Source organism: Wickerhamomyces ciferrii, contig 00080, assembly GCF_000313485.1.
Source record: "Wickerhamomyces ciferrii WGS project CAIF00000000 data, strain NRRL Y-1031 F-60-10, contig 00080, whole genome shotgun sequence".
In the NCBI taxonomy this organism is placed as follows: domain Eukaryota; kingdom Fungi; phylum Ascomycota; class Saccharomycetes; order Phaffomycetales; family Wickerhamomycetaceae; genus Hansenula; species Hansenula ciferrii.
The window spans coordinates 95,916-120,623 of NW_011887660.1; the positions used below are offsets into that span (position 1 = coordinate 95,916).

General features: G+C 29.2%; 14 protein-coding genes across 14 annotated transcripts; 7 read left to right on the forward strand and 7 right to left on the reverse strand.

Moving 5' to 3' along the window:
• Nucleotides 1–156: 156 nt before the first annotated feature.
• Nucleotides 157–3,198, forward strand: BN7_3046 (Mitochondrial distribution and morphology protein 30; the record flags this gene model as incomplete). Its single annotated transcript, XM_011276379.1, has 1 exon — nt 157–3,198. One exon carries the CDS (start codon nt 157–159, stop codon nt 3,196–3,198), a length of 3,042 nt encoding a protein of 1,013 aa, XP_011274681.1.
• Nucleotides 3,199–3,458: 260 nt separating this feature from the next.
• On the forward strand, nt 3,459–4,817 carry BN7_3047 (transcription activator GCR1-like domain-containing protein; the record flags this gene model as incomplete). The annotated part of the gene is made up of 1 exon (XM_011276380.1): nt 3,459–4,817. The coding sequence occupies one exon, from the start codon at nt 3,459–3,461 to the stop codon at nt 4,815–4,817; it is 1,359 nt and encodes a 452-aa protein (XP_011274682.1).
• Nucleotides 4,818–5,087: 270 nt separating this feature from the next.
• Nucleotides 5,088–5,960, reverse strand: BN7_3048 (flavin reductase family protein; the record flags this gene model as incomplete). The annotated part of the gene is made up of 1 exon (XM_011276381.1): nt 5,088–5,960. The coding sequence occupies one exon, from the start codon at nt 5,958–5,960 to the stop codon at nt 5,088–5,090; it is 873 nt and encodes a 290-aa protein (XP_011274683.1).
• An 854-nt stretch (nt 5,961–6,814) lies between these two features.
• BN7_3049 (3-oxoacid CoA-transferase) lies at nt 6,815–8,323 on the reverse strand (the record flags this gene model as incomplete). Its single annotated transcript, XM_011276382.1, has 1 exon — nt 6,815–8,323. One exon carries the CDS (start codon nt 8,321–8,323, stop codon nt 6,815–6,817), a length of 1,509 nt encoding a protein of 502 aa, XP_011274684.1.
• A 691-nt stretch (nt 8,324–9,014) lies between these two features.
• On the forward strand, nt 9,015–10,194 carry SLX1 (endonuclease; the record flags this gene model as incomplete). Its single annotated transcript, XM_011276383.1, has 3 exons — nt 9,015–9,149; nt 9,213–9,339; nt 9,449–10,194. The coding sequence occupies 3 exons, from the start codon at nt 9,015–9,017 to the stop codon at nt 10,192–10,194; spliced, it is 1,008 nt and encodes a 335-aa protein (XP_011274685.1).
• Nucleotides 10,195–10,257: 63 nt separating this feature from the next.
• Nucleotides 10,258–13,002, reverse strand: ROT2 (glucan 1,3-alpha-glucosidase ROT2; the record flags this gene model as incomplete). The annotated part of the gene is made up of 1 exon (XM_011276384.1): nt 10,258–13,002. The coding sequence occupies one exon, from the start codon at nt 13,000–13,002 to the stop codon at nt 10,258–10,260; it is 2,745 nt and encodes a 914-aa protein (XP_011274686.1).
• Nucleotides 13,003–13,218: 216 nt separating this feature from the next.
• Nucleotides 13,219–13,509, forward strand: BN7_3052 (uncharacterized protein; the record flags this gene model as incomplete). Its single annotated transcript, XM_011276385.1, has 1 exon — nt 13,219–13,509. The coding sequence occupies one exon, from the start codon at nt 13,219–13,221 to the stop codon at nt 13,507–13,509; it is 291 nt and encodes a 96-aa protein (XP_011274687.1).
• A 43-nt stretch (nt 13,510–13,552) lies between these two features.
• BN7_3053 (DNA polymerase delta subunit POL32) lies at nt 13,553–14,952 on the reverse strand (the record flags this gene model as incomplete). The annotated part of the gene is made up of 2 exons (XM_011276386.1): nt 13,553–14,827; nt 14,890–14,952. 2 exons carry the CDS (start codon nt 14,950–14,952, stop codon nt 13,553–13,555), a joined length of 1,338 nt encoding a protein of 445 aa, XP_011274688.1.
• Nucleotides 14,953–15,169: 217 nt separating this feature from the next.
• BN7_3054 (eukaryotic translation initiation factor 3 subunit E) lies at nt 15,170–16,531 on the forward strand (the record flags this gene model as incomplete). Its single annotated transcript, XM_011276387.1, has 1 exon — nt 15,170–16,531. The coding sequence occupies one exon, from the start codon at nt 15,170–15,172 to the stop codon at nt 16,529–16,531; it is 1,362 nt and encodes a 453-aa protein (XP_011274689.1).
• Nucleotides 16,532–16,643: 112 nt separating this feature from the next.
• On the reverse strand, nt 16,644–17,303 carry MRPL8 (mitochondrial 54S ribosomal protein bL17m; the record flags this gene model as incomplete). Its single annotated transcript, XM_011276388.1, has 1 exon — nt 16,644–17,303. One exon carries the CDS (start codon nt 17,301–17,303, stop codon nt 16,644–16,646), a length of 660 nt encoding a protein of 219 aa, XP_011274690.1.
• Nucleotides 17,304–17,598: 295 nt separating this feature from the next.
• On the forward strand, nt 17,599–18,001 carry BN7_3056 (MICOS complex subunit Mic12 family protein; the record flags this gene model as incomplete). Its single annotated transcript, XM_011276389.1, has 2 exons — nt 17,599–17,629; nt 17,706–18,001. 2 exons carry the CDS (start codon nt 17,599–17,601, stop codon nt 17,999–18,001), a joined length of 327 nt encoding a protein of 108 aa, XP_011274691.1.
• A 71-nt stretch (nt 18,002–18,072) lies between these two features.
• On the reverse strand, nt 18,073–18,987 carry TSC10 (3-dehydrosphinganine reductase; the record flags this gene model as incomplete). Its single annotated transcript, XM_011276390.1, has 1 exon — nt 18,073–18,987. The coding sequence occupies one exon, from the start codon at nt 18,985–18,987 to the stop codon at nt 18,073–18,075; it is 915 nt and encodes a 304-aa protein (XP_011274692.1).
• A 380-nt stretch (nt 18,988–19,367) lies between these two features.
• UBP14 (ubiquitin-specific protease UBP14) lies at nt 19,368–21,602 on the forward strand (the record flags this gene model as incomplete). The annotated part of the gene is made up of 1 exon (XM_011276391.1): nt 19,368–21,602. One exon carries the CDS (start codon nt 19,368–19,370, stop codon nt 21,600–21,602), a length of 2,235 nt encoding a protein of 744 aa, XP_011274693.1.
• A 906-nt stretch (nt 21,603–22,508) lies between these two features.
• Nucleotides 22,509–23,438, reverse strand: BN7_3059 (uncharacterized protein; the record flags this gene model as incomplete). The annotated part of the gene is made up of 1 exon (XM_011276392.1): nt 22,509–23,438. The coding sequence occupies one exon, from the start codon at nt 23,436–23,438 to the stop codon at nt 22,509–22,511; it is 930 nt and encodes a 309-aa protein (XP_011274694.1).
• Nucleotides 23,439–24,708: the final 1,270 nt, after the last annotated feature.

The following is a 24,708-nucleotide window of genomic DNA, read 5'->3' on the forward strand; positions in this document are numbered from 1 at the left end:
TGAAAAAAATTGAAATTTATTTACTTAATTGAAAACTTGAACATCAACAAAGAAAACAAAGAAGCAAAATTCAGTGGCGGTTGAGTAGCTCAGGTTGGTTTTCAAGGGAAAGTTCAAAGGGAATTCGGTGCTGCTGGTGATTTAGGTACAAGTGTCATGGGTGTCAACTACTTGGAATTACCGTATGACGCGTTGGTTAAAATTACAGATGATTTGAGTCAAAAGGATCTTTTAAAATTAAGAATATTGAATCATAAATCTAAAAAAATTATAGAAGCTTTACCTGTATGGCAAGATTTCATTGAACAAAAATGGTTGAAATATGATGATCAAGATATTGGAATGGATGTTACAAGAAATTTCAAATATTTTATTAATAGATCTATGAAAGATAATTATACAACTAAAAAATTAAAACAAATCCAATCTGGTAATTTAACTTATAAAGAAATTTTTGAAACTGTTTGGTCTCTAAGTGATAATTTTGGTGTTGAATTAACACCTATTTTAAACAAATTAATCAAGACTTTAGATAGAGCTAAAAATGTTTGTGCTGTTTCATATGCTAGAACTATTTTACAAACTACTAGACATAAAATGGCTTATAGATTATTAGATATAACTGCAATGCAAAAACCAATGGCTCCAATAAGTAAAGTTTTGGGCCCAGTGGAAAATTTTTATTTTATAATTAGTCATTTAGATCCATCATTTGATAATTTATTACCATATAGATCTAAAGTAATAAATCAAATTATTGATGAATTAAAATATGATAAAAATTTTATTAAAGAATCACCAACTATACAAATAATATGGATAAATAAAGTTTTTTTAAAAATTATTGAACAAAATGGTGGGAAACCAAAATTTTCACCAATTACTTCTGAAGATGGTTCAATTATGAGAGTTTATTGTGGTGAAACTTTAGGTTTACCATTAATGAGATTAGCAATCATTCAAAAAATTGCATTTGAATTAAATATTCATTGTGAAATTTTACAATGTCCAATGGATTTTGATCCAAAAAATATATCAACTGGTGTTTTAAGAGTTTTCGATACAAATTATCCATTAAATGTATCATATATTTCATTACATCCAGATTTTAGAGGTAAAAAAAATTTAGAATTAATAGTACAAACATCTTATAAATTAAGTGAAGAATTATTTAAAAGAAAATTAGTTGGTCGTCAAACTTCAGCAGCTAGATTTTTAAAAGAATTTGCAAATAAAATGCTTGTTGCTGCATTTTTATCAGATATGGTTGAAGTTAAATCAAGATGGGATAGAAATGATTTATCTCAAGAACCTTCCAAGATTTTCCCCGTTTCAAAAGAATGTTTACCACATAATAATATTATACTTGCATCTGGTTATTTTGTCTTGATTCAATCACATTCCAAAATGTCAATGAAAAAACCAGGTCAAAATGTTTTAAAATATTTAAAAAATTGTGATAATCATTCAAATTTTGTACCAATTATCTTAAAAATGTATCCATGGGATCTTGGTGTTTTAAATCCAAAATATATTTCTAGAGCTATCCCAATTGAAGATTTGAAAAATCATACAATTAAAGAATTTTTCGATTTGAAAACTTCATTAGAATTAGTCCCAGATGATATAAATAAAAGAATTGAAAGAATTCAAAAAGGTGCTAAACGTTCAGTTTTTTTACCAAATTTTTTCCCTGGTCAAATTATCGAAATGGAAGGATTATATTATATTGTTAATGGTTATATTAAAGGTACAGCAGATTCACCAGATCAATATTCTATGATTGATGTTCGTAGAGGTATGGTTGGTATTGGATATGAAACACCAGATTTTAAATCAGTTGATCCACGTCATATTGATATTGAATTTATTGTTAAACAAAATTTAATTGGTGCATATTTTGAAAAATATGATGAAAAAATTCAAAGATTTATTCCTGGTAAAGCTATAAGACAAGTTTATCCAGGTTTAGAAAAATTAAAAGGTATTGAATCTTATAGTGAAAATACTGCAAGAGGTAAATCAATGATTGAACATCCAGAATTAGAACCTTTAATTTTTGATCAAATACCTGTTCTGGCTTTACATGAACCACAATTAGTTGATCAATTGAAAAAAGCAAGTGGTAATACTACTAATGGTAATGGTGGATCTGATTCAACAATCAATTCAGTTAAAACTTCAATTGGTAAATTTGATGCGAAGAAATTTATTATGGGTACACCAGAAGATTTTAGGAAACATGTTGAAAAAATTGTTGAAGAAAAATTTGAAGAAGCAATTGCAAATGATTGTGATATTGAAACTATATTAAGTAGAGATATAAATGAAATGTTGAATAGTAATGGTATATCAGATTTAATGAATGCAGTGGGGTTAGATGAAGGTGATATTGGTAAATTAATGAATATACCAACTGAAAAATTTAGTGAAATTGCTGCTCAACAAAGTATGATGGCTAAAACAATTATGGATCAAAATGAACAAAAGGTTAATAATAAATCTAAAACAACTAATGGTAATACACAACAACCAAAACAACAAAATAATTCAAATTCAAAACCTAAAGTTAATAGTAATGGTAATAAAGTTGATGAAGATGGACATACAATTCCAAAAGATTTAGGTAAAATGAAATCTGCACAAAAATTTGGATTACCAGGTTTTATGTTTGGACCATTCCGTCCAGATGGTTCATTAGTTACATCAGATGATGAAGAAGGTTTAAATAATGAAGATCCACATGCACATTGTAATCATCATTTTGTTGAACAAGATTTTGAAAGTGAAGATGAAGAAGAAGATAGTGATGATGAATTAATTGATCCAAATGATCCAAGATTTCAAATGGTTGCAGCTGCTTTCAAAGAACTTCAAAATGCAAGTGCAAGAGGTCCTGCTGAATTTACATCAACTTTAAATGCATTATTTGGTGATGGACCAAATAATAGATCAAATAATAGATCATCAAATAATTCAAGACCATCAAGTACTAGTACTGGTGTTTCAAATAGTTCAAGAAGTTCAATTCAAAGTTCAAATGTATCATCAAATACTTCAAGAAGTTCTAATCAATCACAAAGAAATGGTACAACTCGTCAACAACAACAACAACAACAACAACAACCAAACACTACAAAGAATAACGATCCTGTTCTGACTAAAGAAATGAATGAAAGTCTATTCGACGTTGAATAGATTATGTGTTTAGTCTTATTAAATTAGAATCTGAGTATATTATGCCAGTATTAATAATGTAGGGACTATTACTAACGCATTATATAATCTTTTACCCGGACGTGGTGGTAAAATTTCGCGCATTTTCGCGTGGGTTTTTGGATCTAGGAATTCAGAAAAATTGAGAAAAAGGGACTTAGGTTCCATAGTCTTTGATTCAAAACAAAGGGCTAGAGGCTTTAATCAAAACAATAACAAACAAATAAACATCATCATAAGTGATGGATCCATACAATTTGATCCAAGAGCAACTGGCTACAATTAATAGTAACCTCAACAGTTCACTGGGGAAAATCCATGAAGAAGTTGTTGGTCTTGCTAAACGAGTTGAATCCCTTGAAAACAATGTCAGAGACCGTGATCATGGATTAACAAATAAATTTGATCAAATTGAACAAAATCTTTTAATTTTACCAAAAATTTATAATAATCAAGTTAGTCTTATTGAAACTCAACTATTTGGTTATCAATATCAACTCAAAAGATTCTCAAATATCATTAGTAAAGATACTGAAAATCCACCTTTTGCTAATGTTAGTTTAAATACTTCAAGTGCGGTTTCTACAGCAACAGGAGGTAATAGTAATAATAACAATATTTCAACCAATTCAATCAATTCTAATTCAAGTGCTAGTCAACAACAACATCAACAACATCAAAGAGTTGCTCAACAACAACAAGCTGCTGCTGCTCAACAACAGGCTCAACACCAAGCTCAACAGGCTCAACAACAAGCTCAACAAGCTCATCAACAAGCACAACAACAAGCTCATCAACAAGCTCATCAACAAGTTCAACAACATCAAGCTGTTGCAGCTGTTCAACAACAACAATCTCAATTAGCTAATGCTGCTAATATCTTAAATCCTCAAAATGGTGGTATTAGTTCCCAAAATCGAGTTAATAGTCCAGTTCCATTAAATCAACAAAGTCGTATTAATCAAGCTAATCGAGTTAATCAAACTAATCCAGGTGTTAATATTCCATTAACAAGAGGTGTTCCATCAAATAATAATTCTATACCACAAAGAAGAGCTACAACTACAGCAGCTGGTAGAAATTTTATGAATGTTTCATTAGATCATGGACTTTCAAGTAATGTTATGACACCACAAAGATCTCAATCAACAGTTGGTACCACGGATGCTGTTGATGTTTTAAGTGGTGGACCTGGGAATGATTCAATTCAACCAGATGATGATGATGATGAAGATGGATTAATTAATGATTCTGGTTTCCATAAATTAAATCCAAATCCAAAATCTGTTCAAGAAGTTTTAGATGAATATTATTATGGTTACCAGGGACAAACTTCATTAAAATATTTAGAAGAAAATCAAAAAAGATGGAGAAAGGGGAATAAAAATTTATCAAAAACTTTTTCAAGAAGATTTAGAGTTGTTACTGCTGTTGAAATTGGTACACATCTTTATTTAAATGAAATGGGTGGTAATGAAAATTTAGCAAAAGAACGTGTTATTAATGAATTAGAAAGTTTAAGAGATAGAGATAATGGTGGTAGAGAAACTATGTATTGGTTATTTCATCATATTCCAGAACATTTAAAGAAGAAACGTTAATTAGTTGATAAGTTTTTTGGAATTTTAGTTCTAGTTTCTATTGTGTGTGTGTGTGTGTTAACTTTATATGTGATATATTTGGAAAAATTGTATATTAGTGTACATTAGTACTGATTTTTTATAGCTGGTTTATTTTTTTTTTATTTTTGGTTGTTTTTTTGTTACTATAATAATTTTGTCTTTCTTTTATCTATTTATGTTTAAGCTATTTCTAGGATGTTGTGTAATATAAAATATAATATTTTTAAAAAGTTATTCTCTTGTAGCTGGTTACTTTTCATTATCAAGATCTGAATATTTAGGTCTTGGTTTTTCATAACCTTGAGTTGTTCTACCATAAGTTATACCTCCAAGCCTACTAACTGGCTTCAACTTGGAAACATCAACTTGATTTAAATCTGTATTGATAATATCTTTCCTAACATGGAAATTTATACCTTCAAGAAACACAGTAGAACCAGTTTTCTTTGTAGGATCTTTTTTAGAAAACCAATCAAAATTTTTCACTAATTTAGCTTCAATTGCAAAAGCACTTTCATCAACAACACCAGGTTTAACATATAAAGATGGAGATGAAGTTAATCCACTTAATTCCCATTCATCAAATTCTGAAGGACCATCAATTGAACAACTATTAGCCGCTTCAACAAACCATTCACTAATAATATTAATTGTACATTCTTTAGTATCTAACAAGTTTTGATATGAATCCTTTTTGGATGAAAATCCAACAACAAAGATTGGTGGATCATGATTAACCATTGTGAAATAACTGAAAGGTGCAAGATTCCTAGTTCCATTAGATGATATTGTTGATATGAAACCAATTGGTCTTGGAATAACCGCTGAGATTAATAATTTGTAATTATCCACTGGAGATCTATTTGAATCTGATGGATTGATTTCAATTTTTTCATGATTAACACCTTGTACTTTAATCTGTTCCTTATAGTTCCAATTGGGATTTGGTGATTTAGTTAACTCAAATTTTGATTGATCATCAAACTCTTTCCGTTCAGCTTCTAATTCATTGAAAGGTTTTCTAACCTGTTGATTCTGTGACATTGTTGAAGTTGATTTGGTGGAAATAATGAAAACTGCTCTGGATCTAAAAGGTCTCCAACTAGATCTGATTAAATACATGGAATATTCAAAGACTTGAGACTACAAATCACAAATGATTATATGTGAAAACTCCAAAATTTTAAATCATACGTAAGGGATTTTGGTTTAAAGCACAATAAGAAATTACATTGATAAGTTGTATGATAAGCTTCTGAAATAGACCAAATTGAACTATTGAATATGAGATGTATATTGTAATCCAGATTATACTACACACTGAATCCAATTGATTTGAAGCTTTGTGTCAAACTGTTTTGAAACTCATACTATACTTGGTATTTGGTATCTCCGATTATATGTGATTATATGGCACATTTAATATTACATAAGCGTGATCAATATAAAGATGGTTCAATAAAAGATATTTGGTATAAAACCTTGTGAGTTATCATTTAATATCAATTTTAATAGCTATTTTCACCTACTTATATAGATATTGAAGCATTCTGAAAGGTTTGAAATTTTGAAAAATATCAAAAAATTGTTTTTTAAAATGAATATAAAAAAGTTAAAGTCGACTTTATTTAAAATTAATTATTTTGATAATTTCAAACTCATATTTTAGCCATTTTAAATATCCCAGTAGAATCCTTATATCTTCAAACACCATATAAGATGTTAAAGATTCATTATTTAAATATTATATTACCATTTATTGTGGACTTTAGTACGTCTTGAACCACTTGGTTCGGGCAACATATCAAAATATAATAAGCACAATTAATTATTTTTAATGAGATTTTTTTATCAGCTTTACCTTGTATGGAAAATATACCGATAATAATCCAAAATATAATTACAAATATACTCAGCAGGTAAATAATTGATTCTCATAAGAGTTTTGTATATTGAATATATAGAGAGACAATTAATTAGAATTCTTTCAAATCATCTGAAACTATAAATTTAGCATTTGTTTTCTTTTGAACTTCTTCTAATGATGATTCTGTAGAAATTTCAGTTAAAACCAATTTCCCATCTTTTATTATGAAAACCGCAAGTTCTGTAATTATAGTATTTATAACTTTTTCTCCAGTCAATGGGAATTCACAATTTTCCACAATTTTTGAAACTCCTTTTTTATTAGTATGTTCTGTAACAACAACAACTTTTGTAGCTTTTGGATTTGAAACTAAATCCATTGCACCTCCCATTCCTTTAATTTTACCTGGTATACCCCAATTTGCTAAATCACCATTTGCAGATACTTGAAATGCACCAAGCATTGTTAATCCAATATTACCACCTCTAATCATACCAAAACTATCTTCACTTCCAAATAAAGAAGCACCTTTAACTAAAGTAACAGTTTCTTTACCTGAATTCACATAATCAGCATCTTCTTTACCTTTTTTAGGATGTTGACCCATTCCCAAAATACCATTTTCTGACTCTAATAAAACATTTGAACCTTCAGGTAAGAAAGCAGCTGAAAGATTAGGAAGACCAACACCTAAATTAGCAGAATTATGACCTTCAAATTCTTGTGAAGCACGTTTAGCAATTTTATATCTTTTAATTTCCTTTTCATTACCAGATTCTAATAGCTCTTCAGGAGATTTTTGATCTTCAGCAAATTTAATAACTTCAAATTGTTTTGGTTTTATGGATTGAACAATCTTATCAACGAAAATTGATTGTAAATGAACATTTTCAGGTTCAATTTCACCTGGTTCCACAATATTTTCAGCTTCTACAATTGTTAATTTTGCATTTTTACCAAATGCTTGATTAAAATTTCTTGAAGATCCTCTAAACCAACAATTCCCTAAAGTATCAACTTTAAAAGCTTTAACAAATGCAACATCACCATAAATAGATTCTTCAAGTAAAAAATCTCTACCATTAAACCTTCTTGATTCTTTTGGTTTTGAAGTTTTCAAAACTTTACCGTTTGAATCATATCTCACGGGTAATTTGCCTTCTTGAACCCATGTTCCAACACCTGTTGGTGTATAAAATGCAGGAATTCCAGCAGCACCAGATCTAACTTTTTCAATTATAGTACCCTGGGGAGTTAATTCCAAATCAATAGATCCATTAAGATAAAGTTGTTCAAATTTTTTATTCATACCAATATAACTTGCAATCATCTTGGTAACTTGACCAGATTCTAATAATTTTGATAAACCTTTACCTTCTAAACCTGCATTATTTGAAACTGCAGTTAAATTTTTAATATCTGGTCTTTTTGATAGAGCATCAATTAAAGTTTCTGATACACCTGATAAACCAAATCCACCTGATAAGATCATATCACCAGATTTAATACCATTTATTGCTTCATCTGCAGATTTGACAATTTTTGATGAACTTGGATATGTTGATGAAAAACGGATACCAATCCTTACTGTAGTTCTAGCAGCAAATTTGAACATCATTATGATTTAAAGCACTTTCAAAGTATAGTAAAGTTTATCATTTAAAATACCATCCATACTACTTTTTTGAATAATTGGTGATATTAATGCTTCTTTATATGGGGTCAATGTCCTTATAGAGTCGGAGCAACTAGCGAAAGATGACGGAACTCAATCCGCAAGATATGGATAAATGCCTAGGAAGCTGCGGATTTCTCAGGACAATAGATATCAAGAATCAAGATGGTTTAATAATGATCACTTTCCCCGGGAGTTCCAGAACTAATGGTTTTGGATGCTCATTGGTTGATTGTATTTGGTGTTAAGTTTTAGTTTGTTGATGTTTTGATTTTTCAGAATTTTAATACTCCTTTAAAGATCGGAAATGAATCCGGTACTGACATTTTGTGTCAAAATGGATCTTTTGATTCCAATTGAACAACTTTTGAGAAAAGAACTAGATAATTATGAGATGTGATAATGAATAAACTCAATAATAACAATATGACCTTTCCATCATTGGCATCAAGTGCCATTATGCCAAACTTTGACAGGTTTTGGTGCTATCTGCCATGAGCTCGTGTCAATTAAAATTCATATACCCAAAATCAAAACATTGATATTACTTTTTCTTGATATCTAATATTTTAAAAGAAAATACCACCATCAAACAATCCAGAAGCTTATAGATCGTTAAATTTGATATATAATAATGCCACCAAGTGGTTCACAAGGTCCAAGAAAGAAACTAGCACATTCAGTACCCAAGTTTTATGGTTGTTATTTACTAAGATCAATACCCAAACAGAATTCATTTTATATAGGATCCACACCAGATCCAGTTAGAGTATGTGTTTTTGGAAGCTTTTGATGAACTAATAGAGATTTCATATTACTAACCAATCTTCAGAGACTACGGCAACATAATGGTGAACTAAAAGCTGGTGCTTACAAAACCAAAAGAAAAGGCTTCAGACCTTGGGAGATGATTATGATTGTTCATGGATTTCCTAATAAGATAGCTGCTTTACAAGTAAGTAAACAAACAATCAACCAAAAATAGTTTGTGAATATAGAACTAACAATTGAACAAGTTTGAACATGCATGGCAACATTCATACCAAACAAGACATATTGATAAATCAGCAAGAATTACAACATCTAAAACAGCTGGTAGATCCGTTCATCACAAATTGGGTAATGTTAGATTGTTATTAAATGCTCCCTTTTTCAATAGAATGAACCTCAAAGTTCAAATATTCAATTCAGAAACTTATAAAATATGGTGTACAAACAAATTTGGTATCAACTTATCAAACCAATTAATTCATATTGATTACAATAACATTCAAGAAACAGATGAAGACTTGAATATAGAGAGTGTGGTGAACTTTAAACAGGCACAGATAGAAAATGATCAAAAACTTTTAACAAAATTTAAAGAAATGTTACAATATGGTGAAAAATCATGTATTGTTTGTGATAAAACCATAGATTATATTAAGACCGATACTGATTATCCATTAGTTGGAATATGTTACCATGATTCTTGTGATCATATCTCGCACCTTTCTTGTTTAACCACATATTTTAGAGAGCAAGAAACAGAAATAGATGAAAAAACTGCAGATGAAATAGCCTTACAAAGATTATCACAAAGGATTAAAATTTCAGAAATTACCAAATTACCAAAAGGGAATTTAATACCACAAAAGGCTAAATGTCCTTCTTGTGATAAGACTTTAATTTGGTCAAGTTTGGTTAGATATTCTACTATGATTAGGTTAGTTATTGGTTATGATGGGAAAGAGCCAATTACAGAGTTAGAAGAACTTGAAGGAGAAGTTAATGACAAATATGACGATGAAGCAGAATTAGAACTTACACAGTAGGATTTAACAAAGACAATTCCAAACACACATAATATATTCTTTTAAAACTTCAATTTATAGAATTTAAAACTTAATGGACCAATTTTCATTCAATTTAACACCTGGTGATTTAATAACAGCATGATTTTCACCAGAAATGATACTTGTAGTCCATTCAGATCCTTGAGAAACAGTGGCTTCATTACCAATTCCACCAGTAGAACTTCCAATAATAATGATTTTTTCAACTTTATTTGAAGCATTTAATGAACCACTATTAACATTAGATTTAATTTCATTATTTGAAACTTCAAAATTTATATATAAGTAATCACCATTTTCATAATCAAAAGTTTCACCATCATCAATATATAATGTACCTTTAGCATCACCTTTAGAATCTAAAGCAACAACAAGTGTATATGGATCATATTTCATCAATTTTGAAGATCTACGAACTCTATCTTTTCTTGGTGTTATAGTACCACCTCTAATTAAAATTGGGATTTTACCTAATGGTGCCTCGATATGATGATCACCTTCACCTTGATAAGTTTGATATGTTTCATAATCATAATGAATTTCATCATCTGGAATATAAATTTCCACAGATTCTGCACCTTCATCAGTAACAGGTTTAACTAATAACCCACCAAAATAAAATTCATCTTCAATTTCAAATGATTTGATATTTTCAGGAGTAATATAAAATAATGGATCAACAACTGGAGAACCTGTTATTGAAGATTCATAAAATTTAGTATAAATTAATGGTAATAATGCATAACGAATTTTAAGAGCATCTCTAATATGTGAAGTATAAGGTTCACCAGGAACCCAAGGTTCACGTCTTCTTGAATCAATATGAGCATGAGCTCTAAAGAATGGATACCAAATACCTGCTTGATACCATCTTGTTAATAATTCTTTTGAAGGATTACCAAAAAATCCACCAACATCAGCACCTGCAAATGGCATATTTACAACATTTGAAGTTAAAATCATTGGTAATGAAATTTTTAAATATTCCCATTTTGACATATTATCACCAGTCCACATTGATGCAGTTCTTTGTGAACCTGAATAATAAGCTCTTGTTAAGATGAAAGGTCTCTTATTAACAAATCTTTTGGTTAATGATTCATATGTAGCTTCATGGAATGTTAAACCATAAACATTATGATCTGATCTAATTTCCCAATCACCATAAGTTATTAAATCTTTTGGTGATGAAGTTTCAGGACCTGAAAAGACTGAAGGTTCATTCATATCATTCCAAATATGGAAATTTGTAGCATCACCAGCTAATCCTGTACCATTTCTAAATAGATGATCCCAATATTTTTGAGATTTTGGATTAAAAGAATCAAACCAAACTGATTCACCTGGCCAACAATGACCTTTAAAAGGTTCACCTTTATTATTTTTAAGGGCAATATCTTGCTTGATGACTTCATCACTAACTTCATAATCTGTTTTCAAATGTGGATCAATAATTGCAACAAGAGTTCTACCAGTTTCATCTAATTTATTCAACATTCTTTCTGGATCTGGGAATAATTCCTTTTTCCATGTGAAATATTTTTTTGAATCAGTATATTCAACATCTAACCAAATAACATCATATGGAATATCATATTTATCAAAATTTTCAGTGATTTGTAAAACATCTTCTTCATCATTATAATTCCATCTACATTGATGATATCCTAATGAAAATAATTGTGGTAGTTGAACATTACCAGTCAATGAAGCATATGATTTAGTAACATCAGTTGGAGTTTCACCAATCAAGATCACAATATCCAAGATACCATTTTCAGAAATCCAATGAGTTTTAGTATCTGTTTTAGAACTCAAGACATTATCAACTTGATTTTCAGTTTTTTTAATATCAACATAAGTATCAGCAGCATTAACCCAAAAGATACCGGCAGATAATCCAACTTTATGAGCAACCATGAATGGAATAACACCATACATTGGTAATCTACTATCAGTTTCATATTCAAAGATATCAACATTATATAAACGATATGGTTCAGATTCTGAAGTATCTTTTAATGATAATGTATCAGCATGTTCTGGGATACCATAAACATGTTTAAACCCATTGAAACTAACATCCAATGCCACGGATTCAGGACCAAAAATTAATGAATCATCTTTAGAATCTTTGAAATCATCATGGAAGGAATTGAATGATGATTCTTCAGGTGTTAAATTGACATCATTTTCATCTTCTGTTCTGAAATGTTCAATATTTAAAAATGAACGGTCATTAAGGACTAATTGTTCTTCACCATTATAATTAACAACAATTTTAAAAGGTGTAGTATAGATTATAGCTTCATATTGATTTTTATCACCATAAACTATTGAAAATTTCCCATTTGAAATTTGATTAAATTTATAATTTGTTGATGATTTTGGTTCACCATTGAATGCATATTTTGAAGCTTCATTATATCTTTCCTTTTTCAATAATTTATTTTCCAATTTAATTTGAGAACGATCTTCATCAATTCTTAATCTAATATTATTATTTTCTAAAATGTTAATAATGAATGGGAATCTAATTTTTGTAGAATCAGAAACAGTTTTGAAAATATCACCAACAATTGAAGCATCAGATTCAATATAATTCAATGTGGATTCATCAATTGAATACCTAGATTGATAATCAACATTTTCAGCAACTTGTGAAGCAAAATGTCTATTTCTATTACAGAACCCAGATTGTGCACATTTCTTGAATAGATATTCTTTGACAGCGAAAGCACCGTGTAAGTAAATCGTCAGCAGCAAAAAAAACTGAAACAACCTCATCTTTGCCCATAAAAACACCAATTGGCTAACTTCAGAGGTGTATTTCAATTGATTTCAATTGAGTTGATTAAACTGGGGTTGATTCAATTCTCGTTCAAATCGTCGTTGATGTTTTTATGCCAACTGTCAACCAAAATCGCGAAGAAAATAACCAAAAATTGAGATTTATTAAAACTTGATTTTATATTACTTTTACAAGGAACAAAGTTATTTGTGATGGATAAGTTTGTTTCCAATGGGAAGAATGATGATAGACTGATCCAGAAGATGATTAGGGAACTTGAGGAAGAAACTCCTGTTAAAAAGCGTTCAGTTAGACCAAATACCGCGTTTTTGAATAGATTATTACAAAATACTACAAGACAAAATACCAAAGATACCAAGTCTTTACAAAATGAAGATAAGAAAGAAGTGAAAAGTGATAGGAAAGAGAAAAAGACAGATTTAAAAGTGACTAAACCTTCAAAAAACAAATCAAAACGTAAAAATAACAAAACTACAGGGTAGATTAATATACATACAATCATAAAAATTAGTATTTTAATTATACTCATTTCTTACCAAAGAAACTCATCAAAGAAGTTTGTTGTTTCCCACCAGTCTTACCAATTTTAGCCTTCTTTGAAGCTGGTTGATTATTAGAAGCCGGAGGAGTTGCAGTTCTTGCTTTTGGTTTTGGTTTAGATTGAGTTTTTGGTTTTGGTTTTTCTTTAACTTCAGTGACTAAATAACCATCTTCATCATAATAACTTGTTGTTTCTGGTTCTTCTTGTATAGGTTGATCTTTTGTGGTTTCTAATATAGGTTCAGGTTCATCTTCAATTTTTTGTGTATCATCTTTGGTTTGTTCCTTTTGTTGTGGTTCTTGTTGACTTTGTGATTGAGTAAAACTACTATCAAATATTCCTTCAAGATCATCATTTTTGGAATTTTTAACTTCTTGTATATCATCTTTATCATCTTTGATCTCCTCTATTGAAGTTTCCTCCTTTTCAGGTTTAGCATCATCTTTCTTACTACTTTGTGAAGCTTCAAAGTCATCATCATCATCATCATCATCAAACATACTTTCAAGTTCTTTCTGTTTTTTATCCTTTTCTTGTTGAGTGATTTTCTTCTTTTGAATAGTTTCTTCATCATCAATTTCAATTGGTTTTGAACCAGATCCACTTGATTTTGGTGTTGGATCTGTACGTGATCTTAAAGGTTGTTGTTGTAATGAAGTTTGTTTAGTATTTGATTTCTTCATAGAAGAACCAAATGTTGGTTGTGTTGCAGTTCTTGCTCTTGGTTTATCATCATCTTTCTTTTTATTTCTATTCAAGATTTGTGCAGATCTAAGACCCATATCTGGGAAATCATTCTTCTTTTTAGTAGGTTGATCTTGTTCTTTATTATCACCACCAATTGGTAATCTTGATGATGTATTTGTATTTGATCTACTTGATGTATTTGTATTTGAACTTGTTGATAATTGATCAATTTTCACCAACTCAGGACCTTTAATCACACCCCATTTAGCTAATTTTTCAGCATCAACGGGTATTTCTCTAATTTGTGCATTAGCAGTAGATAATATTTCATTAATTTCAATATTTTTTGGACTTAATGAATATATTTGTATAGATTGAATTTGATCAAATTTATCCTTTTCATTAATATCTTTAGTAATTTTGATGGTTAAATCAGTAGAATTGTTCAATCTCCCACTGATCAAATAATGAGCATCAACAAGATCTTGATATTTCTGATGGAATGAATATAATAATTTTTTGGAATCATTAACATGAATATTCAAATGTCTACTTAATAATTTATAAGTGTACTAGAAATCAGAAATTAGTCAGTTTTGGTCCAATTTCAACGCAAAAAGCTGCAAAGACATACTGGTTTGTTCTCTTTGACCAATGCATTCTTCAGCACTTCAATAGCATCTTCAAACACACCCATCTTGACCTGTTTTGACCTGTTTTGTATAAATTCACATAGTTAAAATAAACAAAAACGCGTAAAAATTAACAAAAATAAAAAAAAGCGCGAAATTATTTTCTGGTGTTCGGATGTTGGAAAATTCAAAAATGTTGAAAAAATTTAACGTCGATTTTAAAATTAATATAAGAGAAAGAAGACACAAGTTATTAAGGAAACACATCAAGGATAATTAGATATGAGTGAATTATCCAATAGTGAGCTAGAAACTGCTCGTAAATATGACTTGACTCAAAAAGTCATTCCATTTTTAGACAGACATTTGATCTATCCAGTCTTGGAATCATTAAGAGCTGATGATTTATATGATGATGAAGTTATAACTCAATTAACTTTTGATTTATTTAAAGAAACTAATATGACTCAATTCGTTAAAGATCAATGGGAAATTTTAAACCCAGGGAAACCAATTCCAAACGATATTATTACTAAAGAAGCTAAAGTTGATGAAATTTTTAATAAATTAAATAATGATACTAAAGAAACTTTAGATATTTTAAATTTACAAGAAGTTCAAGATCATTTAAAACAAGATAAACAATTTAATAGAGAATATTTAGAGAAAAATCATGGTATTACTGAAGCTAAGATTAATTCATTATATGAATTTGGTCAATTTCAATATAATCGTGGTGATTACGTTATGGCTTCTGATTTATTAAGTAATTTTAGAGTTTTATCAACTGATACAGATTTAATTATAAGTGCAACATGGGGGAAATTAGCTTCAGAAATCATTAGATTAGAATGGGATTCTTCATTAAAAGAATTAAGTAAATTAAGAGAAGTTATTGATTCAAGATCATTTGCAAATCCTTTAACTCAATTACATCATAGAACTTGGATTATTCATTGGTCATTATTTCCATTTTTCAATATTGAAAATGGTTTAGATCAATTATTAGATTTATTTTTCAGTTCATCATATTTATCAACAATTCAAGCTGCATCACCATGGATTTTACGTTATTTAGTTGCTGCAGTAGTTGCATCAGAAAATTCATCAAATTCTTCAAATTCAACAAAAAGTTTAAATAATTTATCAAATCCAACTTTTCAAAAAAGATTAAAAGATTTGATTAGAGTTGTTAATCAAGAACAATATGAATATAATGATCCATTAACTGATTTTATTAAAGCTTTATATATTGATTATGATTTCCAAGAAGCAAATTCAAAATTATTAGAAGCTTCAATTATTTTAAGATCAGATTTCTTTTTAGCAAATATTGCTGATTCATTTTTGGAAAATGCTCGTCATTTAATTTCAGAAGTTTATTGTAGAGTACATCAAAGAATAAATTTACAAGAATTATCAAAATCATTAAATTTAACAAATGAAGAAGGTGAAAAATGGATTGCAAGTTTAATTAAAGAAACTAAAATGGATGCTAAGATTGATGAAAGTGAAGGTACTGTTTTATTAAATCATCCAAATACAAGTGTTTATCAACAAGTTATTGAAAAGACTAAAGGTTTATCATTTAAAGCTAATCAAATCTTGGCAACTGCTTTACAAAAACAAGATAATGTTCAATAAGTGTGTTTGCTTAGGAACTGTGTAAATTAATATCAAGAAGTAATATTTTTTTGTTACAATTGTATTTCATAATCTATGTACATTAATTCAAATCTCTATATATATGACTTCTTTATTCAGATTTTTCAGATTTTAATGATTTTAAAGGACGTTGTAAAAATTCAATACCTTTTTTCAAAGTATAACTAGTATAAGGTTTTCTCATTTTTTCAGCAGGAGGTGGTAAATTTTCATAACTTTCTGGATTTTTATAAAATTCTTCTTTACATCTTTCAACCAAATCATCAAATTCTTTTTGACCACCAGGTCTTTGAGCAATTAATTTTGAAACATTATGTTTTGTTAATTCATCAATTGGTAAATTTTGTTTTTGTAATCTTGCAACAATTCTTGCTAATAACCAAAATCTCATTTCTTTTGGACCATCAACTAATTCAACAATTGATTGTTCAGCATGATCACCTAATCTTGGTTCTAATTTCAAGACTCTTGTAAATCCACCAATTCTATTTGTATAACGTTGATTTAATACTTTAAATAATTTTGGAATAGTACGATCTAATTTAAATAAATCTGCACAAGCTAATTGTTTTGATTGTTTAACATCTTTTCTCTTTGTTAACGATATTAATTTATCAGCTAATTTTTGAGTTTCTTTTGCCTTAGCATGAGTTGTTATTATTGATTCATGTTCAATTAATGAAGTTACCAAGTTTCTCAACATGGCTCTTCTATGTTCTGGAGTTCTAGAGAATTTTCTTGGAGCAGGCATCTTGGGTATGTGAGCTAATGACTATGAATGGATCCAATATAACCAACGTAATCAATCAACCTGTGGTTTATAACCTATTCAATACTTTCATGATATTAATTTTAAATTTTCCAATAGTTGAAAAAATCCATCGAAGAAAAAAACCCAAACACCAATTTTCAGTTTCCGCGAATTTGATTTTGGTCGAATTAAAAGAAATTAAAAAGTTGAATATTTCAACTATGAATTTATGAGAAGATTGTATTGAGATAGGTTGATAACTAGTTAATATTTGGTATAATCACATAGAGACAACATGGGTAACAGAATACACGGGTTCTTAGCAGGTATGTCCAGTTTATTCCAAGTTTTTTGCACTCCAAAAGGTGATTTATAAGAGTTATTTACTAACAATATCAAAAGGTGTTTTATTAACAACATCAATTGCTTATTATACATCACAAGAATTTAAAAAATCACAGCAATATGTCTCTAAGGCATTAAGAGATACTGAAGCTATTATACAGAATCACGGGAAAGAACCATTACCTATTCCAAGAAGTGTTGAATATCAATATAGACCAAGTATAAAGCAAACCATTGCAGATTTATGGAATGAACAAATATTATCAAGTGTTAGATCAATTTATTCAATTAATGTTGATAAGATTGGTTCTGATTTAGTTTCAAGAGTGGAAAAAGGGATTGATTCAAAATAGATGGTTTTAGAAGTACACATATACAAAAAGGCAGCATAAATATATTGTAATATACAGAGTAACAAATGATCTCAGTTTCTAATTGTATTTTGTTCATTTTTAAAATGATTTCTAATATCACGATTAAAAGACCATGATATTATAGGAGCAATCAATGCAATGACAAATCCAATTATAGCTTGTAAAACCCCCCAAGATCTTGGACTTAAACCTAAAGAAATTGAAGTTAAAACCCAACCAATAAAATCTGTAGTTATAGTTTCATAACCACGATCTAAAGAATCAATAATAATTTTTGCACAAGTTTCCACACTAATTGGATAAGAAGGACCTTCAATTTTTTTAGTAATTTCAGGTTTTGTTTTATTTTCTTCCAAAAATCCTTCAGAATCAAAATTACCAGGGAAAACACTTGATACCCTAATGTTATAAGGTATAGCTTCTTGTCTCAGGACATCAGCTAGGGCACGAACTGCAGCTTTTAAAGGTGCATATTGACCATAACCAATAAATGGGAAAAATGCCACAACTGAACTGAAAAATATTAAATGTCTTGGATCTGTTGATTTTTCTAGTGACATTTTTTTCATTGCAGCATGAGCAAAATTAACTGCAGTATTATAATTTGTTGTAATACCATTATTTAATTCATTTGGAGATAAATCTAAGAATAATTTTGGTACAGATGAACCAGCACAACAAACAACAATATCAGGTGATTGATCTAATTTTGCAAAAACTTTTTCAGCTTCTTCATAATTGGAAATATCAGCAACTATATAAGAAACAATTTGAAATTTCTCTAATCTAAATTTTGAAATTTGTTCAACAACTTTTTTTAATTTTGATTCAGTTCTTGAAACTATAATAACATCTGAACCTTTTTCAACTAATTGTTTTGCAAATTCAGCACCAACACCTTGAGAACCACCAGAAATGATTGCTAATTTGTGCTTAACATCGAAATGACCTTTAGTAAACCACATATCCCCTTATTGTCCTTGAATTCTGTTGAATTGAGAAAAATGTTTTAAAAAAAGAAGGATTTCTACCCTTGTTTGATTGGAATTGTATATCTGCGATTATGTCAGCGAAGATCTAATTGATTGACAAAATACAGGGTAAATTGAGGGACAGCCTAGTAATTGGTTATATAATCTTTTGGTGATGATAAGAGACTATTCAATTGACCATTAAATCCTTTGAATCTCTTTGTTTTGTGTGTCTTTTTGTTCCTGTTCTTGTATTTCCCATAGTTAAGCACTTTTTTCATTGAAGTTTCTCGAGATCGCTAAAAAAAATCAAATTAAAGTGGCAAGAAACAAACAATCAACAAAACAAAAACCACCAAAAACCACCAAAAAAGATGAGTTTGATTTCATATTCAGGACAGCCAATTGCCAAAGACCAGTGCTTCTTTTGTTTCAAGACACCGTTCGACCCAGAGGGAATCAATATTAGTACACGTTCAAACAGAGCTTATTGTGATGAGCATCTTCAATTACATTATCAACATGATTCAAATGACACAATTTATTTAAAATTAAGTAAAACATTGAAAGAAAGAGAGGAAACACCAAATAAAATCATCAAATTAGAAATCAAACAAGAAAGAGAACAAGATTTATATGATATCAATACTGAATTGTTCACGTTCAATGGTACAACAAAAGATGTTATTGTTGATTTGAATTCAGATACTTTAGCCACTATTGATAAAATTATAAACTCCGATTCTATAAACAAAAAGGAAGAATTGAAAACATGGCAACAAGAAATTTTACCATGTGAACATACAATTGAATTTAAACAATCCCCAATTTCAACATTAGACTTAACACAATGTGGTGAATGTGAATTAAAAGAAAACTTATGGATATGTTTAACATGTGGGAAATTAGGTTGTGGACGTGCTCAATTTGGTGGTGTTGCTGGTAATACTCATGCTTTACAACATTATGAAACTGCAAATCATCCAATTGCTGTTAAATTAGGTTCATTATCAAAAGATATCACTGATGTTTATTGTTATGCATGTAATGATGAAATTCAATTCCCTGGATTAAGTGAAAATTTGAAAACTTTTGGTATTGATTTAAATAATTTTGTCAAGACTGAAAAATCACTTGTTGAATTACAATTAGAACAAAACCTGAAATGGGAATTTAATATGGAAAATGATAAAGGTGAAAAATTACCAAGTGTTTATGGTCCAGAATTAACAGGTTTGAAAAATTTAGGTAATTCATGTTATTTATCATCTGTTGTTCAATCATTATTTTCCCTTCCAGAATATCAACAAAAATTTGCATCTAAATCATTAGAATCATTTAATGAAAAAGATGATTTATCATTTCAATTAACCAAATTATCTAAAGGTTTGCAATCTGGTGATTTTTCAAAACCAAGTTCTGATGGTTATCAAATTGGTATTCAACCAACTTCTTTTAAAAATTTGATTGGTCAAAATCATGAAGAATTTAGTTCAATGAGACAACAAGATGCTTATGAATTTTGGAATTATTTAATTGATAAAATTGATTCAATTGAACCTGAATTAAATGATATTTTTAAATTTGTTTCAGTGGAAAAATTAAAATTCCCAAATAATAAAATTAAATTGAAAACCCAAATTAATGAAAATTTAACATTACAAACAATTACAGAATTAGATTATATTGAAGATGGTAAAAAACATTATAAACGTCAAGATTTCATAGATTCATTAATTCAATATTTAACACCTGAAGAAATTGAATGGAAAAATTCCAAAAATGAAAATGAAATTATTGAAAAACAAGTATTTTTTAAAACTTATCCAAAATATCTTGTCACTAGTATTCAAAGAATTCAATTAGAAAATTGGATCCCAATTAAAACAGATGTTCCATTATCATTACCAGATTCATTCAATATTCAAGATTATCAACCATCATCAATAATTGAACAAGATGAAGTGGAAATTCATGAGGATGATCAAGAAACAACCAATAAATTCGAACCAAACACTGAATCATTGAATAACTTATTACAAATGGGATTCCCAGAATCAAGAGCAACAAAAGCATTATACATAACTGGTAATATTGATACAGAAACTGCTATGAATTGGTTATTTCAACATCTTGAAGATCCAACAATTGATGATCCAATTGAATTCAAACCTGTATCATCATCAAATGAACCAAAAGTTGATGAGTCTCAAATTTTAGCATTACAAGATATGGGATTTACTTCTCAATTATCCAAAAAGGCCTTGATATTAAACAATAATGATGTTAATTCATCTATTGAATGGTTATTCAGTAATCCTGATGATAATGGAATCATTGAAACTACTGCTACAACTATAAAGGAAACTCCAGATGAAAAAATTACAAAATTTGAATCTAAAGCAATTGAATCATCTGAATATAAATTAAAAGCTGTTATTTGTCATAAAGGTTCACAAGTAACTTCAGGTCATTATGTTGCTTTCATCAAGAAACAGGAAAAATGGATCTTGTTTAATGATGAAAAAGTTGTTGATGTTACAGGTGATCAAAATAGTTGGGATGAAATTGAAAAGAATGGTTATGTTTATATTTGGGAAAGAGTATGATCATTTGTATAGGAATTAGCTTATAATAAATTGCATTATTTTAAATTTTCTTAATTGCATTAAAGTAGTTTTCAATCATCAATAAGCTATACCTGTTGTTATAGCTAAACCTAAGTAAGTTATCAATATTGTCTACACTTTAATTCAAAAAAGCTTATATCAAAATTTGAAGCTGAAAATTAGCATACGTATATTCGATTTATTGATATATAAGTAAATGATAATTAAGTTATATATGATCAGTAGCGGCTATGAGTTATTTCAATCTTTTTTTCTTTCATGTTCTAACAAGAGAATAACTGACATACCTCCTATAGTCGCAACAAGAAGCTGTAATGGAACCTTATCAGGAGTAAAATAAAAACTATTTGAACGAAAACCTGATAATAAAGTTGTAAAGAAAACTGCAATGCAATAAAATTGACCATAACGAAAGAGGTATAAATTTTTATAAAACGAAGCAGGATCTCCATTACCAAATAAACAATAAGCTTCGCTAGTTATCACTTCATTGTATGACTCCCAATAGTTAGTGTAACACCAATAAATACCGTAAAATGAACTGATATAAATACTATAATATGTAAACCAAAATAAATTTCTGAGAACATATGATGAATTAACTTCCTGGTTGAGCTGGTTGATATTTGAAGTTGGTGGTGGTGCAGGACGTTGTGGATCATTTGTAGTTTGTTTATCTGATGATTGGTTCATGGCGCTTGTGCTGAAAACTCTGATTGATGAAGTTTTTGTAATTAGCCGCTGAAAAGAGAACAACTACAAATTTTAATGGATTTGAATATTTTATATAAAGATTGAAATCATCACTAATATAAGTGACACGTATAATTGTGACAGCACATATTATGGTATGGGCACTTGACACATAGATACGAGATCTTTTCTTCAATATCTTGAATATTTTGGTAACTCTGGATCCTCTTCTAATGATTGATCATTATTACTCCCATTAATCTGACTAGTTCCAGATTTCATATCATATACTGTTAAATACATATGGTCAGAAGCACCGACAGGTTTATCAAAGTCAACCTCCTCGTAGATGTGTCGGTATCTCTTGAGATTTTCATCATTAATAACGCGGTTGGAGCCCATGCTTCTGAAGAAATAAACACAATTCCGATGTGGTATTGCTCCTTTAATGTCAATATATCTTGACTTCTCCCTCTGGACAACTTTGCCAATTAGCTCCAGTGGTGCAGTATAATTTGTCCTTGCTTCTATTGAATTTGAATAGAAATTCATTAATTTACAGAAAATCCTTAACATTTCAGAATTTCCAGTGAGAATAAAAAACTTTGGTAGCCTTTCACTGTTAATTTTAGAGGTATAGTCAATGATTTCATCATCTGATCTCAAAGATTTAATTTCATTTAAATAAGTTAAAATTTGTGAAATGTTCAAATCAGGTCTCATTAATACTGTGAAACAATGCTCCAAATTTTTATTTTCATCTAAGAACACTCTGATATAATTGAGATCTTTCTCACTAAATGTACTTGTAGAATGATTTCTCAATCTTAATTTAACTGAAAATCTTTTATACTCAACGTATTGAGGCTCAACAATATGGAAAATTTCATTTGATTTGAATTCAAAAGAAGTTCTTGGATCAAAAAGAGCAGCAAGGAACCGATCAGATACAACATTCATGTATACATCACTTTCTATATCACCCTCTTTATATCCAGGCTCTAAACATAACGTTCCAATTAGCTCTTTATCTGACAAGAATAAAATGTTTATTAATCCTTTGTCGGAATCACTATCCGCAATTAGTTTATGGAAAAATTGGCGTTTAAGTTTTGAAAACATATTAGTAGCTATGGATCCTTATTATGGGTTTTGATTAAATAAATAAAGTGTGTAGTATTTTGAGAATGAAGACCCAATGTTTCTTATATTCTTTAATCGAAGTGAGAAGATTAATTAAAATATACAATCATATCTGGTTCAATCAATTGAGAGATTTATATCAAACAAGTCGATCTCCTTTACTATACGAAAACCCCTCGTGTATTAATCTTTCGGCTCTGAGTACATGATCTTAGTTGGTTTCACATTATATCAAATGATGGAGATCTGTAATATAATTACTGCTTATATCATGATCATGACAATTAATATAAGTTTATAAATTTTGTGTTTTTTTTTGAAGTAGTAAATCATATTTAAGTCAATAACTATACCAGTTGTATTCACGCCCGAGAGGCTTTATAGCTGTCTAAAACTTAGCAATAACGGTGAAATTGAAATGCAATTGATGATAAGTTAACAGCAGTGGCTAATTAGGTATATATTCTATCCCAATTCAATTCTTAGCTCCCAGCTTTCGAATTAATTTTATAATTTGCTGCTGATATAATACTGAACAAACTCTACCAGAAGAAACAGAAGCAATCCTGACCCCATAACAATAATTTGTAAAGTAGCCTTATTAGTGGTGTAATGGAAATTACCAGTATAAAGCCCTGGTATAATAAATGCAAACACAATGCTAGTGCAATAAAAGTGACCATAACGAAGATATTTTAATCTTTTATCAAAACTAAATACATCCCCATTTCCATAAAGATAAAAATCATCACTGGCGCTCACCTTCTCGTATATGATAAAATAGCTGATTGAAAACCCAAAAACACCAAAGAAAGAGATGATTAAACTAACATAATAGAACAACCACGATAAATCTTGGAGGCTGATTGAATAATTAGTTGTTGTTGGACGTTGTGGATCATTTCTAATTGGATCTTCAGCTGCTTGATCCATAGCGCTCTGTCTCAATTGTCAATATTTTCAATTAGCCGCTGAAAAGAAAACAAATTTTAATAGATTTGAATATAATTATCACAATGTATGTGACACGTATAATTGTGACAGTATATACATGCGGTAAGGGCACTTGACACATAGATAAATTTTTACGAGATCTTTTCTTCAATATCTTGAATATTTTGGTAATTCTGGATCCTCTTCCAATGTATTTTCATTATTTCTCACATTAATCTCATATTTTCCAGCTCTCATATCGTATACTGTGAAAATTGAATCATCATAATAACGAGGGTTATCAAACTCAACTTTC